The following is a 17,483-nucleotide window of genomic DNA, read 5'->3' as shown; positions in this document are numbered from 1 at the left end:
ATGCGGGTGAAATTTTTCTAATCGGCACTTTTTGTACTGAACAGCTGTTTGAGCATGCATGAAATGATCAGTAATAGAGGAACGGCACACACACACACACACACACACACACACACAGGTAGCTTGGGAACGCGCTGAGCCCTGTTTTTTTATTTATTTTATTTTAAATTTGAATTGTAGTGCTCTCGACAACAGGGAGCGAAAGATGGGCGCTGTTCTGTCAGATCAGCATACCTTGTCAGATAGTCATACCTTAGCTCAGACATGTATATGCAGTCATTACCATATGATTTTATTTAATCAACAACATAGAATCGTGACGTAGATCATCATACACTTTATTATTAACAGCTGTATGGCATCCTGACTTAGCGGTTAATGAGTTTTACGGGCGTGTGTTGTAACTGACTGCAGCTGCAGCCAGACCTGCTTTAAATACACTTTAAAACCACGACAACGCATGTATAACTATCTAGTTATTATATTATATGATAATATTAAAAATGTAATGACTTATTTTCGTCATAATGTTACGACCACTTATAGTGCAATAAAAACAACCAATATAAAAGAGACAATATTTATTATTACAAAATAAGAGGATGTGTATTTGCAAAAAACAATAGGTAAACAAAAATAAATGAAAAACAATGGAAAAAGAAAATCAAACTAAAAGAACAGCAGGGTGCAGCGACAACTGCAAAAAACAAAAAACACAAATTAAACGCCTATTAAATCTTTGCAATAAAACCATTCAATTCAATCCAGTTAAAAAATATACAAAGCCTACCTGCAGCGTTGACCAACCACACGCCCAGGTAGGAATCGTCGGCTCAAAACATGAAGTGTGGCCCTATATAAAAACATCACACAAACACTGACTGAATATGATCAGATTAAGAGTTTTTCTTTACAACAAAAAACTGACACAAACCTGATCGCAACAGTGGGACTTGCGGGCCAACACACCTGGTCAAACACAGAGGAGATTGACAATTGCCCACCAGCCTGACAGCTTCCCTTTTATGGGAGCTCAAATTGTGGAGGAAGCGACCCCTGGTGGTTCCACCCGTTACAATAACTTGTTGCGTATGCTAAACTGACAACTCCACTGACGGTCGGACTTCTTAATGCGCATGCGCGGGCATGCGTACTGACTGCATGTATGTTATCCTGACAGCGTATGGCTATCTGACAGAAAAAACTCCGGGGCATAAAACAGAAAACGGAAGAGAGGGAGAGATAAAGATGTTGGAGAGACGAAGAAACGCTTTTCAAAGTGGTTGAAAGACAGAAGGTAAGTAATGTCAGCGTATCAACAGGAGGGCTGTAAATATTCAGGTTAGCTTAAGGCTTAAGCTAGCCTAAAATGGCAGGTGGCTGCTGTCTTGTTAGGGTTAGCTGTTAATTGTGTGCCGTTGTTCTATCAGATAGCCCTACGCTGTCAGGATAGCATACATGCAGTCAGTACGCATGCCCGCGCATGCGCATTAAGAAGTCCGACCGTCAGTGGAGTTGTCAGTTCAGCATACGCAACAAGTTATGACGAAAATAAGTCATTAAATTGTCTATAATATGATATAATATGATAACTACATAGATATAGATGCGTTGTCGTGGTTTCAAAGTGTATTTAAAGCAGGTCTGGTTGCAGCTGCAGTCAACTACAACACGCCCGTGTAAAACTCATTAATCTATTTAACCGCTAAATCAGGATGTCATACAGCTGTTCATAACAAAGTGTATGATGATCTACGTCATGATTTTATGTTGCTGATTAAATAAAATCATATGGTAATGACAGCATATACATGTCTGAGCAAAGCGTATGACTATCTGACAATGTATGCTGATCTGACAGAACACCGTTCTGAACCGATACCGGGCAATTTGTCCGGTATTTCTGTACATGTCTGGTAGACACACCTGTCATGACAGGCTGTCACACAGATCTCAACAATAATGACAAAAACATAACACAGGAAATATTAAGATCAGCTAAATTGTCATGGCAGGAGCTAAATAGGACCCTGGACGCTGTTGTCATGGTTGCCTAGAAACGGACACTTCGCAGCCGCGGTGAGCTGCTGTCAACCCACGTATTTTAAAATGTCCACCGATTCTCCACCGTCCTTAGAAGCAAATCCTCTGGCAAAAATACAGGCCTGAGTGGGAAGACGCACATCCCAGGCTGAACAGTTTCAGTGAAGTTGAATGCGGGTGATTTAAAAAGAAAAAAAGCGTCGGCCATATTCAGTGGCGCATGGTGAGCTGTATATCAGACAGAATGGATCAAGAACTGCAGACCTGCCAGAACCTAAAGAACCACACATAATTTATTATTATTAATACTTTAATCAGTGACGTGCGGTGAGGTTCATTGCTGGTGAGCCACTGACTTATGACTTGTATAGACACCATGCATGTTATTGGACGTACGGAAATTTGGCGCAGGCATACAACGCTGGGAGGTAAAAAGACTAATCATTAGCATGTCATCTATAGCCGCGTTAACTCAGTGAAACTTAGAAATGTAGGTATTAATTTCGTGCCATGATCCACAGCAAAGGGAAAGAGGTATTCTCCACGCTGCATGCAGACTCGTTGCCATAGCAACTGACAACAATGCCCTTCATGTTTTAGGATTTAACACCAAAAAACATTCAAGAAATTTGCACACAGAACAGAACATTCAGTCTGTTGTTGTAGTACGTTTTAGGCAGATTAGCTACCGCCTCTACTTTACTGAATTACTTAGACACACAAACTGTAGCCCACAAAACGCACATTTCATAAAAAAAAGCTAAAAAATATCTTATTGCTGTCTTACCTTTATGTATCAATGAAATCCATGCGCCGCTAATTCTGCATAAAATCTCCGTTCATCCAAAGCCAAGTCTATCCTCATGTCTTTTCTACTCCGTTTGAGAATCATCAAACTGTCTCGAAGCAAAACCTTCAGCTCCGGTGTTGGTCTTCCTTTAGTTATTATCTCCTGCTTCAACTGAAAACCCACTTTAGAAAACTGTTTAACTGTAGAAATGTAGTCTTTCATGTTGACGTCGGAAGAGAGGAGAAAACAAATATATCGCTGTACTTTACTTATTTACTGTGTGGCTAGCTCCATGGCTAGCTCACTGTGTCTTACTCTGCAGTTGTGGAGTCACAATATCTGGGATCATGAGCGCCCCTAGCGATGAGGCCAGAGAACTGCCTGCCTCCCCTGGAGTCTGTTTTGTGCCGTTTCTGATCGCTCCTCCTCACACAAAACACGATACACACAGTTGGTGACAAAAAAACACTGTACATTATATACATAAGCTAAATTATGGAAAATCAGTCCATATATTAAATGTTTTTTAGCCATTTTATTACCGGCGTACAGACAGGAGGAACATGCTCTCATAGAACGGCAGCCAGTGTAGTTAGCAGAGGTTGATCAATCCCAGGTGAAGCTCAGCTTCCTGCTGCCTCACCGGCTTTGCTTCTGAGCATTTGAATTGGAAAATGCGAAAATCCAGCGATTTTGAAGAAAAAATAATCAGAATGGACCTTACCACAGGGTCCGCATTTCATTGCCTAATGCCCATTTGACAGGGAGGAGATGGATTATTTTCTCAGAGATTATCTGTCTCATGTTTTAATATGTATGTAAAATGTATTTTTAGGTTAGATGCTGCAGCTTTAAGCAGGTTGGTGTGAGAGTCACCACCAGGTGGAGCAGAAGCGAAGCTCCGTCTGTCAGATATTAACTACCTGTAGCAGAACCAGCGTCTGACATCGCAGCTCGAAGACTTAAATCATTTTCCAGGTTATTTGTTTAGTTTTCTGACCGTCATGCTAATCCAGGTGAGTGTTTGTAGCTGTGCGCTGCTTTACCTGCTGTCTGATCCTCCGTATGTCTTTTTACTGCAGTGAGCCTCGATGTAGCCAAACTCCGTCAAGTATCTCATCGTTTTTATTCCGTATTAGATTCGTTGTGTTGATGCATTTTGACCTGCTTCAATTTTCCGCCCTATCGATCGGTACACCTCTACTAAATACCATGACGCAGTTTGGCTGCATCAGTGCAGGAACAACAGACATCCGGGTCCATCAGCAGGTAGAGCAGCGCAGCTACCAACACTCACCGGATTAGCATGGCGGTCAGAGAGCTAAACAAATATCCCCAACAGTAATTCAAGTCTTGGAGCTGCGGAGTGAGACTCCGGTTCTGGTTCTGGTTCTGGTTCTGCTGTCGGACCGCCGCTACTGGTGGTAATATTTCCTATATTCAGCTATTCAGTCAAAATGACTGATAGCTGCTGTTTTGAAAACTGCAAGTATTTTGCATGTTTCATGTCTAAATTAGGTGAATTTATTGCCAGGTCACATAGTAGCATTTATACCTAAGCGAAAAATTAACAGCCAATGATCGGCAGAGATCGGTGATCAGGATCCGGTGCCCCTGTTTTTTTTTTCTTTTCTTCTAACAATAAAAACTAAAAAAAATTATAATTTCTGTCAGATGCAACAAAGGCAGCTTTAGTTTTACAGTTAACTTTTTTTTACTATTGAATATACAAAAATAACTGACAAACTCGCAACACGTCAATAACAAACATTACAGAAACTAATTATCACAACTCCTGTTACAAATCGCAGTTGGTAACAGAGGCTCTGATAAGATACTAAAATAAGTGGGGGAAAAATAACTTAAATTAATAAGAGACATGCTAGGGGGCTACAAACTAAAAATCTTCCATTAACTGATACAATTTTATTGCATTTAGAATCTGCATTTTTTTCAGACATCTTTTAAACAGTTTGTTTTTGAGAGCATTGATTGAGAGGGAGCGTTTTGCATAACAGCATTTATGGATATAATATTTTGTTACAATAATTAGAACATTGACTAAAAATTCCAGATTTTTTTCTTTAATGGATAAGCCAAATTAAATGTTTTGTAAGGAAACAAAATCCAAATTTATTTTCTTAGAAGACAGAAAGTTACGAAGTTGATCCCATAAGTTTAATACTTCTTTACATTCTTAAAACAAATGTTTAGTTGTTTCCAACTGAGTTGTGCAAAAACCACAATTCTCAACATGAAAATTAAATCTCTCTCTTAAGCACTCATTTGAAGGATATGTGTTATTATTTTAAAATGTAATTCTTTATGTTTGGGAGGAATTGGGAATTTCAAATAATTTGTCCTAATTTTGACTAACCTAGATTTGTTAAAATCTATGATAGAGCTGTGTTTAAGTTATTTATTGAATACTGGTTCAAAGACCTGTTGCAGCATTAATGACCTCTAATGTCCACATAGTCAGTTTGAACCTTGTGGAGTCTTGGAATAGAGAAATGAGTTAAACTGTTCTGACAGAACGAGGACATCAGGGATGCTTCCTAATACTTTCTTTTAATTTGTTAGTAAACAGTCGGTTCCATATTTCCTGTTAAATTCCTCCAAACTGAGAATTTCACCGTTTCCATCCAGTAGATGAGTAATTATCATTCCACCAGTCATTCATGAATACAGATTTTCTAGCACATAAAGTGGCTCTGCTGTTCCACAGTGGGACTTTATGGGGCTGAAGTTGTTTAACATGAACCTCCACTGTAACAAAACCTGTTGATGGAAAGCAGAGAGCTGCAGGGAGTTTAGATAATTCAGAATCAAAACCTCCAACCTTCTGAAATACGATGGAACAACAAACCAAATTAGATCACCGTGTTTTAAAAGGGGCTGAAGCCGTCTAATTTTTAAAGTGCCATTCATGCCTTCATTCCACCTTCCTCATGTTTTAGCAAATCTCTCTCTGATGTAATGGTGTTTGTTTTTCCAAATGAAGTTAACATTTATTCTGTTAATCTGTTTTATGAGATTAGGAGGGACGGCGAAGGAATATGCAGGAAACGTCAGCCTGGATAAAGATTCAGTTTTTGTTAATAATGTTAACAGTGACAAGTCTCTCTGCAGACAATTATTTAAGGTTCTGCCACATTTATCAATGTTGTCTTGTACATTTTTTCTTACGCTAGTAGCTTGACATTTAGGAATCCACGTTCCTAAATACTTAATTTCATTTTTAACTGGAATATTGAAAATGGAAGAATCAGAACAGTTATGGATGCTCATAATTTCACATTTATTAATATTTAGCTTTATTCAGAGAACAACTCTGTTTCCCTTAGAGCTCGAGGAATTTGTTGTTTATCTGTAAGGAATTGGGTGTATCATCTGTGAATTGGCTTATGATTATTTTCTGGTTATTTCCAAACCTTCTATATTAGAGTTATTAATTGTTATTGCTAGTAATTCCATGACTATAATAAATAATAGAGGCGAAATACTGCAACCTTGTCTGATTCCTCTTTCCACTTTGAATCTGTGGCCTGAGACACACAGCTGTTAATGTTGGTGTTTAACATGGTGATCATACTAAGAAAACCAAAATGTCTCAAAGTGTTAATAAATTGATGTTCCACAGAATCAAATGCTTTGTGGAAATCTAAAAACAACATAAAACCATCATCTCTTATTAAGTGACTATAACCAATCAGGTCCAGAACCAGGCGGATGTTGGTACGGATGGATCTGCCTTTTACAGAGCTCCTTTCCCCAGATTTGAAGGATGGGTCCGGTGAATCCTTTACGGCCCACCATATCCCATGATTCATTGCGGGTCCCAACTGGGCGTTCAGGCAGAGCGACCAATTATTTTGCTATATTACACTTTAAATGACAGGATTTTGTACAACGTTTTTAGGCGAGAATGTAATCTTATGTAAGTCTCAAATATCTGCTCGGTTCACCAAAACATAATCTGCTCTGACCTTTCCGGACCCGTCTGCTCCAGCTGCCCTCCGGCCGTCAGCCGGCCGGGCGCTGCAGGTCCGGTTCACCGGAGGAGAACGCCTGACTCCCGGCACATTGCTATAAAAACTCCCGCTGGCTTTCCCCACTGGGTGGGAGTTAAACACCGACATTATTCAGACAGGTAATATTTAGTTGTAAAATGTTTGGTTTACTAAAGTATTTCCTTTGTTCCTGAGCAAATCGGTTTGATTGATTCAAGTTAAGCCTTCAAACATAATAGTTTTATTTAACTGTAATGGCTTATCCGAGATTTGGAGAGTATTATATTTGAAAATGAATAATTTGCTTATATTTATTCTTGGTAGTAATGTGCAACACACATTTGAACATTTTAGGATCAAACAGATTTCTGTGTTGCAGCCTTTACTAGAAAAGCTGAAGAATTACAGAAATCAGGAGTTCTGGCTGAAAAACAAACTTCGGCTCCGTTGTTTTGTTTTCAGTTGGAACCAATCGATGGGATCGATTCCTGTACAGTCGACATGTTGTGAATCGCCGTAGCGACCCGGTTCAGACAACTGTTGTTCCTCCAACAGAACCGGGTTTACAGGTTCTGAACCCGCTCCGTTTCTCCTCACAGGTCGGCAGCAGGGATCCAACTGAGTCCACATGGTGGTACCGGGTACAGTGCTGGTTCTGGAGATGAAACCGACCCTGGAGCTTCTGAAAGAACCGGCCTAGTTTAAGTTTTGCTCATTTAAACCAGTGATGTTAGAGCGGGACCACCAGAACCGTTTCCAACCCAACCAGAACCTTTTGTCTTGGACCTCATTTGTTCCAGATGAAGGTTCGGTCCAACTTCACTTGGGTTTCTGGCAGAACCTCAGCCAGAAACCCAGTTCCGACCCGGTTCTGACCCACTGTGAACATTTTTATATTCAAAGGGAAATAAAATCTAGAAACAATCAACAGAAGTTTAAACCTGGAGAAACGGATCCAGATTCAAATGTGGAAACGTTTTTAACTTTGTGATAAATTGTCATCCTGAGATACTTGATTAACTGAGCAGAAGATTTTAGACCAGAATAAATGTCTTCAAAATAAAAACTTTATTTTAATATCATGTGTCCTAGTCAAAGTCTGAGGTGAAATAAAGTTTAGAAACACAAAGAACCTTGTTTCCTTTATTAGAAAAGTTTAGTTTTACAGGACATTTACAGGAGGAGGGCTCCGCTCCGCTCAGCGGGAGAACTGCCGGCGGTCGCTCGACCCTCTGCTGACGTGTTTGAAGATCCGGGACTTCCTGACGTTCTTGGCCTTCTGGTAGCCAAAGCCGCCGCCACCGCCGCGCTTCTGCAGCTTCAGGCCTTTGCTGCTGTGAACGTCTGGAGGAGGCAGAGTCAAGGAGGAACCATGGAAACCATGAAGCTTTAATCATAAACATTGAATTAAAATCAGATTTTCTGTTCAGACTGAATTGGTTCAGGATTTAACATTTGGGTGAATTTGGAGCAACAGGTTTTTCTCTCCAATCAGAACAAAATATGATTAAAATCTTTAAAAAAAAATAAAGATCCCAGTTAGAGTTTCTGCTTATTACTACGGCCCACCAGTCTGGTCCGGTTCAACCCAACTCCAGTCCGCTTGCTATAAAGTCCAGTTCAGTTGGTGAGGTGTGGACACTAGTTGACCTCTGACCTCTGGTCCTCCAAACTTTGGTCTGGATTCAGTTTGAGTGTGAACGCCAAGTGGAATGGAGACCGCTCCAAAAGCAGGAAGTGGACTACAGTGCAGGGCATTCTGGGTAATGCCCTGCACGGTAATGCCCAAAGCTAACATGCTAGCCTAGCGCTAGCAGCAGAAATAAAGAGAAATCCTCCAACTGCTAAAATTGATGCTTCCATTTTGTTTTCATCTGGTGAAGAAGGAAGTTGCTCTCAGTGTCTTCAGCGGTTCTTGGTGCAGCGCCCCCACAGGCCAGGAGGGGAAGTCCATTCACACCTCCACAAATGAACCGGACTTTCCCAGGAAGGCGGACCGGAGATGATCAGCTTTATTGAGGTTTTGATTAGTCCTGAGCAGCTAAGAAAAGGATACTGAGGTCAACGTAGGGCGGCACGGTGAATCCAAAGGACAGCGCCACCATGGGGAGGTTCAGGGTACTGACGCTGTAGATCTGCTTCAAAGAGTGAGAGTCGTAGGCCCGGACGTACGACTTGTAGGCCTCCTGGGCCGACTTGTGCAGGTAGTAGTTCTTTTCTATCAGCTTCTCCAGCTGGACGGGACAGAGGCACAACCGGTTCAAACCGGGTCAGAACCGAGAACAAAACAGGTTTGGGTTCTTACCTGAGACTGGATGTCAGAGATCTTACTCCAGGAGAACTCAAACTCGCTCAGGGGGACCTGAAGCAGAGAGAGCAGAGCCAGGGGTCAGCCAGGGGTCAGAGGTTAGTCAGAGGTCATGCTGGGGTCAGAGATCACCTTGGCCTGCTTCAGAAAGCGCAGGAAGCCCAGCTCCTGAGGTCGCAGGATGAGCAGCGCGTGGCCGCGGCCGTCGATGCCTCTGGCGGTTCTGCCGACCCGGTGGATGTACTCCTACAGATGGGGAAAAGACAGAGGTCAGAGGTCAGAGTTCTAGCCACTCGGTGCCGCCCACCCCTCCCGGCGCTGACCTTGGGGTCGTCCGGCGGGTCGTACTGGACGATCCAGTCGACCTCAGGGATGTCGAGGCCGCGGGCTGCCACGTCGGTGCACAGCAGGATGCCGGAGTCGGCGTTGCAGAACTGGAAGAAGGTGGTGGTCCGCTTGGTCTGCTTCTGCTTGCCCTATAGGGAGAAACGGGCCAGTCAGAACCCAGCGGAACAATCAGCTGGGTCGGTTTGGGTCAGGAGCTCACGTGGATGGCCATGACTGGGAGGTCGATGTAGTTGAGAAGCTCGTAGTGGAACTTGACCGACATGCAGGAGGAGAAGAACACCATCAGCTTCTTCCTGCGGTTCTTCTTCAGGAAGGTGAACAGCAGCAGGAAGCGCTTCTCCGACGGACACACAACGTAGCCCTGCAGGGGTCAGGAGGTCAGCCAGGGGCCAGAGGGGTCAGAGGGGCTCCGTCGGTCAGAGGCCTACCTGCTCCAGGCCGTCCACGGTGGCGCTGTCCTTGTGGTCGTCCACGCCAACGTACAGCGGCTCCTTCTTCAGGGAGATCCGGGCCAGGTCTTCCACCCTGCGCGTCTGGGTGGCTGAGAACAGCATCGTCTGCCTCTTCTCTGCAGAGACGGGGCAAACGGGGTAAAACGGGGCAACCGGGATATCTGGGGGTCAGAACGCGGCGGTGCGGTGGGACGTACTGGGCAGCAGCTTGATGATCTGCTTCAGCTCCTCCTCGAAGCCGACCTCCAAGATCCGATCGGCCTCATCGATGATCAGACACTGCAGGTTCTTAAACATGAAGCCCGGCGTGTTCTGGGAGGAGACAGAAGGTAAACTGGGAGGTAAACTGGGAGGCAACCAAAAGCAGAACCAGTACATCCAAACGGAGCCTCTGGTGCAGAAACTAGCCTGCAGTTTCACCGTCTCACCTGCAGGTGGTCCAGCAGGCGGCCGGGCGTGGCCACCAGGATGTTGACACCGTTGGCGAGCCGCTGGGCCTCGGCGGAGCGGTTGCTGCCACCCATGATGAGGCCGAAGGTGTGGACGTCGTGCGCCATCAGCTCCTTCATCACGCCGTACGTCTGCATGGCCAGCTCCCGCGTCGGAGACAGGATCACCACGCCGGTACCTGAGGGAGGGTTGAGTGGGCGGAGCCTCAGCGTAGGGACGCAGAGCAAGGAGGCGGAGCCTCAGGAGGAGGACTCACCGTTCCTGGGCATGAACTTGAGCTTGTTGATGAGTTCTATGGACGGGATGAGGAAGGCCAACGTTTTCCCGCTGCCAGTTTTAGCAGCAGCCAGGATGTCTCTGAGGAGAAATGATGGGATGAGCTGATGATGTCATCATTAGGACCTGATGATGTCACCAGGAGGAAGCCTGCCACAGCAGTGCAGTTCACCTTCCCTCCAGCAGGGGGCGGATGGTTTTGTGCTGGATCTCGGTCATGTGCTCGAAGCCCATCTCCTTGATTGCCCTCAGGATGTGGTCGCCAACCAGGCCGGTGAGAGAGGCAAACGAGGTGTCCTCGAATGCGCCTGAACAGAAAGCAGCAGGTCAGCTTCATCCTGACGAAGACTACAGCTCTTCTTCTTCTTCTGCTGCTGCGAGTCAACGTCACCGCTGGAAGGCAGCGCCACCTGGTGGTGCCTTCAGCTTACCTGTCAGTCCTGTGGGTAGTTCAGGCTCCTCTTCCTCTACTGCTTCATCATTAATCTCTCCTCCATCCTCTTCCTCAGTCCTGATCTTCTTCTCAGCTGAAACTGAAACATCAACCCAGTGAAACCAGTGAAACCAGTGACACCAGTCTGCTTTCTGGTGCTGACTCCACCTGCAGCTCCGCCTGCTAGCTTCCTCTTCTTCTTCTGTTTCTTCAGAGACGTTTCCTCTGCCTCCTCTTCCTCGGCCGGGTTCTGCTGGTTCTGCTCTGGTTCTGTTGGACCAGCAGCAGCCGGTTCCTCCCAGCCTTCCTCCTCCGGTCCGCTGGATCTCCCTGCACCAGAACCAGAACCGACAGGTTAGGATGGGTTCATCCATCTGGGTAAAATCCATCATTAATGAAACTAATTCATATTTTCTAGTTTTATCTTTAAAACATCAACATGTAAATTAATAAAATGAGGCATAAAATTACAACAAAATCCTGCTGCTGATGATAATTTGATGCTGAAAGATTATTTCCTTTTTTTTATCATTTCCTTTATTTAACCAGGTGAACCCATTGAGATCCAGATCTAATGTTGAACAGGGACCTGGTTACAAAATAAGACTAATACATATGCACAAGTGTAAAACAGTTTATAAAACCAAAATTTAAATTCACAAGATTCTCAACATTACGTTGTTATTTTTTTATGGAATTATGATAAAATTACTACATAATTCTACCAATATTACAACTTTACTCTCCAACTATTACAACTCTAGTAAGATTTTATTCTTATAACTTGTGGTGTTATTAACACTTTATTCTCTTAATGAAAGATAAATGTTTTCATATCAGTTTGTTCAAGGCAATCAGATTAGAGTTCACAGTTATGTTTGAAATAAAAATGTGCCTAAGCCGATCTCATGACGTATATGATCAATATTTATTTACATCAGTTTTGGTTCCCAGACTGAATAAACATTTTAGACTCCTGATTTAAACTGTAAAAGGTTCAGATAAACTAACGGTCAGTGGTTTCCGTCATAAATAACCCCATCAGATTTAGATTCAGGATCAAGTTAATCTGAGATGCGGAGGATAATCCTGATCCCAAGAAAACAAGTCCGTGAGGTTCCGACGGGTTCTGATGGGTTCTGATGGGCCTGTGGCAAGACGGCTCCGTTCTGTTGGGACACAGTTTACTCCACAACACCTTATTCCGTCTCTGAGTGAACCAATAAAAACAGCATCCTGAAGAGTCCAGGAAGAACCTCCAACCTGGACCTAATGGGCCACCGGAACCCGCCCGCAGCCAGAATATTTCTGAATAAAACACAATAAGACTAATAAACTGATTAAAACAGCTCGCTTTTAGTTTTATTCTGTAACCAGTCAGTTTAACGTAAGTTCTTATGATTCTCAGCCAGTTTTCGGGTCAGACCTGAACCTGTGGTGCTATCCCGGTCCCGGTTCGGTTCGGAGCCGTCAGTCGGTTCCGGATCACTCACCTGCCTCCTCTTCTTCCGGCTGTCTTCTCTTCTGTTTCCTCTCCCGGTTCTTTTCGGTCCTTTTCTGGATTTTCTTTCGGAGCAGCTTCATCTGAAGGTCCGCCATGGTTCCTCAACACGTGTGTAAAAATGTGAAGACCAGGACCCCTCAAGGGCACCCGTTGCTGTGCCTGAGTAAAAATAGGCGCAGAAGTAGACGTGTAAAAAGCAATGAACCAGATAACGGAAGAGTTTCAGCGATTAATCCCTTAATATTGTTTAAGGGTTTTCCCCCTCTTTCTTTTTTTTATTACTTTTGGGGTTTTCTTACTTCTCGTTATACTAAGTTATCGTTTATTCATCGTAAGAGATGGATTTTCTTAACGTTGGCTACAGATTTTCTGATATAATTAAGTGGTTGTATTCGTAAATGTTTACGATGTATTCGTTTAAAATAGATACAAAGTACAATACACATTAATCTAAAAATGTTCGCTGTTATTCAATGAAAATAAATAAAACCTGTAAGTCTGCCTGAATAAAAAGATGTGTCCTGTTGCTCTGCTGAAGAAACCTACGGAGCCCTAGGGACAGGGGAACATTTTTTCTTTTGCGTTCCCTCGCAATATGCTACCAATATTTGCTGGTCTATTTTGTATACAGTCACAAATGTCAATTTAAAATGTCAAATATATACACATTTAAAGAGGTGTTTATTCATTACGGAACCGACATAATAAGAAATAAAATAATAAATATATAAATAAAAGAATAAATATATAAATAAAAGAAGAAATAAAAGCATAAATATATATTTAGTTTTCCCTTTTCCTTACACATAAGTTTCCGTCAAGTAATGTATATATTTTCTTTTTCATTTCCCCTAAACATGCGTTTTGTCAAGAAAAATGGGTATTTTGCTTTGTCTCTTTCTCTTCTCCCTCTTCCGTTTGCTGTATTTCTGCTGCATCAACATGTTAATGAGGAGAGCTGTCCAGGTCCTCTACTATTGGCCAATAGAGCTTTGGAACGTGACGTCACTGCTGTAGACGGAGGGACACCAGCGCCATCTTTGGGGTCCTCTCTGTTAAACATAACCGACAAAAACAACAGTCTGGCAGATTTTTTTAATCCAAGTTACTTAAAATAATTTAGCTATGTTACGAACTTGCTGCGTTATTTAATGTAATGTCCGATCATACGACTGAAACGGTTAAAAGATGGAAAACGGAGTTTCTTTTCACTATTTTCCTGCTTGGAAACAACGCGTGGAGGCTAAGCTAACGGAGCTAACGAGAAGAAGACGAATGTCCTGGTATCAGCGGTGAGACGTCCTGATATTACCTTCTCCAACATCCCCAGATACCTTACAAGTTTCCTCCAGACATTTCTATTCTGGTGAGTGTCTAAATTCGCTTTGTTGGTGTTGTGTCATAATTTATTTGCTATGATTTTGTCCGGGTGTACTCATGTTCAGTTAATGTTGAGTTCATTTAAGTGGGTCAACCTTGTTTAGGTCGGGCTAATATTCTTTATGTACCATAGTCCGAGTTTCGTCAGTGGACATCGAGGTTATTACATTATTGTGAAGTAAACTATTTTACTAGTGTTATCAGATTTACAGTATTAATACTGATGTGTGTTCTGATATGTCCTCTTGAAGGCAAACCGACGTATGAAATGGATGAGCTCAATCCTGACTGGGTTCCAGCCCTGAATATGGGTCACTGCGAGGTAAACGCCACAACATTGGACCGACATGGGCGTCAATTAAAGAGGCGATACAGAAAAACCATCAACAAGTTACTGAGTCTGTTTTCATTATTTACCCCAGAAGAGGTAAATAATGAAAACTGAGCAGCGGAGGCAACAGAAGAGGAGCAAGTTGGAGAGGCTGAGGAGGAAAAGCCAGGAGAGGAGCTCAGCAAGGCTGCAGACTCTGAAGAGGAACAGGAAACATTTGTGTTGAAATACAGCTGGAAGTGGCTGTTTTCTCTCATTTAATAATTTCATGTTGTAAACATTCATGAGACGTTTGATTCAAGCACTTCAAGTTACATGTAAACAGGTGAAGAAATTAATTGCATTTTAAGTAAAAATATGATATTTAAATATTTCAGGTAATAAACGTACACGTAATGAAAGATTATATTTTTAAATAAATATTTTAACCAATTATATAATCAGACATCTGTCAGGACTCTGGGTTTTGGGGTTTGTTTTGCTTTTCATTTTATTTAGCTTCATGTTTTAATTCACTAGTTTAGCCCTTCATGGTCCTTTTCACATTATTAGAGGTATTTAGTGTAGTTAGAATTATATTATTGCTTTTCCTTGTTTGACTGAGTCCATGTCCAGCCTTCTTTAATGACTATAGTTTAATTCTATTTTATCCCTCTAGTTATTTCTCTTTTCAGCCTCCCTGCAGGGTTTCTAATGTTTATTTCTTAATTTGATCACCATAGGTTCAGTTATTCTCCCATGTCTGAGTCTGTATCTTTCTTTAGTAATTCTAGTTGGGTTATTTGTTTAGATCTTCTAGTTTCTCTTGCTCTGTGTCCCTTAGTTCTTGTTAGATCAGCCTTGTTTCTTTTTAGGTTCGGTTATGGTTTCCCTCATATCTTTCTCTCCTAGTTCATCAGGTTTTCTTTACTCTTAGTGTCTTTTGTATTTGAAGTATTTTTCAGTTCCCCGTTTCCTCCCGTTTGTTCCCAGCAGATCTCCTTAGTTTCCCTGTGCCACCTCCTCCCCAGCCCTCAGCCAGCTGCTGTGCCAAATTACTCACACCTATCACTCTTCTCATTTAGGCCATTGTTCCCATTACTACAGTGAGGAGAACAAGTATTTGATACACTGTTGATTTTTCAGGTTTTCCCACTTGCAGAGCTTGTAGAAGACTGTAATTTTTATCATAGGTACTCTTCAACTGTGAGTGATGGAATCTAAAACAAAAATCCAGAAAAATACAATGTATGATTTTTAAATAATTTCCATTTTATTGTGTGAAATAAGTATTTGATACACCAGAAAAATGAAACTTAATATTTGGTACAGAAACCTTTGTTTGCAATTACAGAGACGTTTCCTGTAGTTCTTGACCAGGTTTGCACACACTGCAGCAGGGATTTTGGCCCACTCCTCCATACAGATCTCCTCCAGAGCCTTCAGGTTTCGGGGCTGTCGCTGGGCCACACGGACTTTAAGCTCCCTCCAAAGATTTTCTATTGGATTCAGGTCTGGAGACTGGCTAGGCCACTCCAGGACCTTAAGATGTTTCCTACGGAGCCACTCTTTAGTTGCCCTGGCTGTGTGTTTTGGGTCGTTATCATGCTGGAAGACCCAGCCACGACCCATCTTCAGTGCTCTTACTGAGGGAAGGAGGTTGTTGGCCAAAATCTCACGATACATGGCCCCATCCATCCTTCCCACAATATGGTGCAGTCGTCCTGTCCCCTTTGCAGAAAAGCATCCCCAAAGAATGATGTTTCCACCGCCATGCTTCACGGTTGGGATGGTGTTCTTGGGGTTGTACTCATCATTCTTCTTCCTCCAAACATGACGAGTGGAGTTTAAACCAAAAAGTTCTATTTTTGTCTCATCAGACCACATGACCTTCTCCCATTCCTCCTCTGGATCATTCAGATGGTCATTTGCAAACATCAGACGGGCTTTGACATGCGTTGGCTTGAGGAAGGGCACCTTGCGAGCACTGCAGGATTTTAATCCTTGACGGCGTAGAGTGTTACTGATCGTTTTCTTTGAGACTGTGGTCCCAGCTCTACTCAGGTCATTGACCAGGTCCTGCCGTGTAGTTCTGGGCTCATTCCTCACCTTCCTCAAGATCAATGATGCTCCATGAGGTGAGATCTTGCATGGCGCCCCAGACTGAGGGAGATTTTCCGTTATTTTGTATTTCTTCCATTTTCTAATATTTGTACCAACTGTTGTTGCCTTCTCACCAAGCTGCTTGTCCTGTAGCCCATCCCAGCCTTGTGCAGGTCTACAATTTTATCCCTGATGTCCTTACACAGCTCTCTGGTCTTTGGCATTGTGGAGATGCTGGAGTCTGATTGATTGAGTGTGGACAGGTGTCTTTTATACAGGTAAGGAGTTCAAACAGGTGCAGTTAATACAGGTAATGAGTGGAGAACAGGAGGGCTTCTTAAAGAAGAACTAACATGTCTGTGAGAGCCAAAATTCTTACTGGTTGATAGATGATCAAATACTTATTTCACACAATAAAATGGACATTAATTATTTAAAAATCATACATTGTATTTTTCTGGATTTTTGTTTTAGATTCCATCACTCACAGTTGAAGAGGACCTATGATAAAAATTACAGTCTTCTACAAGCTTTGCAAGTGGGAAAACCTGAAAAATCAACAGTGTTTCAAATACTTGTCCTCCTCACTGTACATCCTACTTGAGCTCCTCTTTTTCAGTCACAACTCTCCCGTCCATCTTGTTACCCTGCTCACCACGTTGCCAGTTGTTACCTTTGTTATCCCTTGTCTCCCATTTCAGTGTGTTTTGGATTTCCTTGTTTTCCCTTGATTTTGGATTTAGTTCATTTATTTGGTTCACTAAAATAACATCTTCATAAAGTACGTCCACTGCCTGCTGCGTTTGTGTCCACCGCTACATCATGACACAAACCAGATGAAAGAGCCCATCTTTAAACATTTAATGGCAATTAAACAATAATACATTTTAAGAATATTTTTTTAAAAATATTTTTTAAAATATAATTTTGGTTAAAAATAAAAAAGGGGTCAAAATGGAATAAAAATATGCCTAATCTATATAGTTTAGTAGAATAATTTCACACAGATTTTGAGTTAATAGGTCACGACCTAGAAGCTATTTAAGAAAAATACAAAATTTTGACTACAGAAA

At 42.4% G+C, this 17,483-nt stretch overlaps 1 protein-coding gene and 3 long non-coding RNA genes across 5 annotated transcripts; 2 read left to right on the top strand and 2 right to left on the bottom strand.

The window, feature by feature from the left end:
• Nucleotides 1–604: 604 nt before the first annotated feature.
• On the bottom strand, nucleotides 605–3,231 carry LOC148160993 (uncharacterized). Its single transcript, XR_015762325.1, has 3 exons — nucleotides 2,831–3,231; nucleotides 791–853; nucleotides 605–697 (listed from the first exon to the last, which is right to left on the bottom strand). It is a non-coding gene; the product is annotated as an uncharacterized LOC148160993 (long non-coding RNA).
• LOC148160992 (uncharacterized) lies at nucleotides 693–7,978 on the top strand. The gene is made up of 2 exons (XR_015762324.1): nucleotides 693–1,297; nucleotides 7,446–7,978. It is a non-coding gene; the product is annotated as an uncharacterized LOC148160992 (long non-coding RNA).
• ddx18 (DEAD (Asp-Glu-Ala-Asp) box polypeptide 18) lies at nucleotides 7,976–12,776 on the bottom strand. Of its 2 annotated transcripts, none has more exons than XM_014967648.2 (14): nucleotides 12,607–12,776; nucleotides 11,282–11,443; nucleotides 11,112–11,213; nucleotides 10,853–10,988; nucleotides 10,661–10,761; nucleotides 10,383–10,582; nucleotides 10,152–10,266; nucleotides 9,931–10,070; nucleotides 9,702–9,863; nucleotides 9,478–9,630; nucleotides 9,287–9,400; nucleotides 9,152–9,208; nucleotides 8,903–9,080; nucleotides 7,976–8,190 (listed from the first exon to the last, which is right to left on the bottom strand). In XM_014967648.2, exons 1-14 carry the CDS (start codon nucleotides 12,710–12,712, stop codon nucleotides 8,045–8,047), a joined length of 1,872 nt encoding a protein of 623 aa, XP_014823134.2. In that variant the 5' UTR covers nucleotides 12,713–12,776; the 3' UTR covers nucleotides 7,976–8,044. The 2 variants fall into 2 exon arrangements, with proteins under 2 accessions (XP_014823134.2, XP_087859796.1); XM_088003670.1 differs by having other exon boundaries at nucleotides 11,112–11,207.
• Nucleotides 12,777–13,555: 779 nt separating this feature from the next.
• On the top strand, nucleotides 13,556–14,773 carry LOC106903682 (uncharacterized). The gene is made up of 2 exons (XR_001414718.2): nucleotides 13,556–13,983; nucleotides 14,249–14,773. It is a non-coding gene; the product is annotated as an uncharacterized LOC106903682 (long non-coding RNA).
• Nucleotides 14,774–17,483: the final 2,710 nt, after the last annotated feature.

The sequence above is a fragment of the Poecilia mexicana genome, unplaced genomic scaffold, assembly GCF_051168715.1.
Source record: "Poecilia mexicana isolate PSO_F unplaced genomic scaffold, ASM5116871v1 scaffold_2, whole genome shotgun sequence".
Taxonomy (NCBI): Eukaryota; Metazoa; Chordata; class Actinopteri; order Cyprinodontiformes; family Poeciliidae; genus Poecilia; species Poecilia mexicana.
Note: the sequence above shows the minus strand (reverse complement) of the source record. Positions and strands in the feature narration are given on the sequence as shown.

Excerpts from the sequence above, each read along its gene's own strand:
- ddx18 (XM_014967648.2), bottom strand. The coding sequence starts at position 12,712 with ATGGCGGACCTTCAGATGAAGCTGCTCCGAAAGAAAATCCAGAAAAGG. Across the intron at positions 10,071-10,151 it reads GATCATCAAGCTGCTGCCCA|AGAAGAGGCAGACGATGCTG; the intron begins GTACGTCCCACC and ends CCGTCTCTGCAG. Across the intron at positions 9,401-9,477 it reads ACCCGCCGGACGACCCCAAG|GAGTACATCCACCGGGTCGG; the intron begins GTCAGCGCCGGG and ends CCCCATCTGTAG.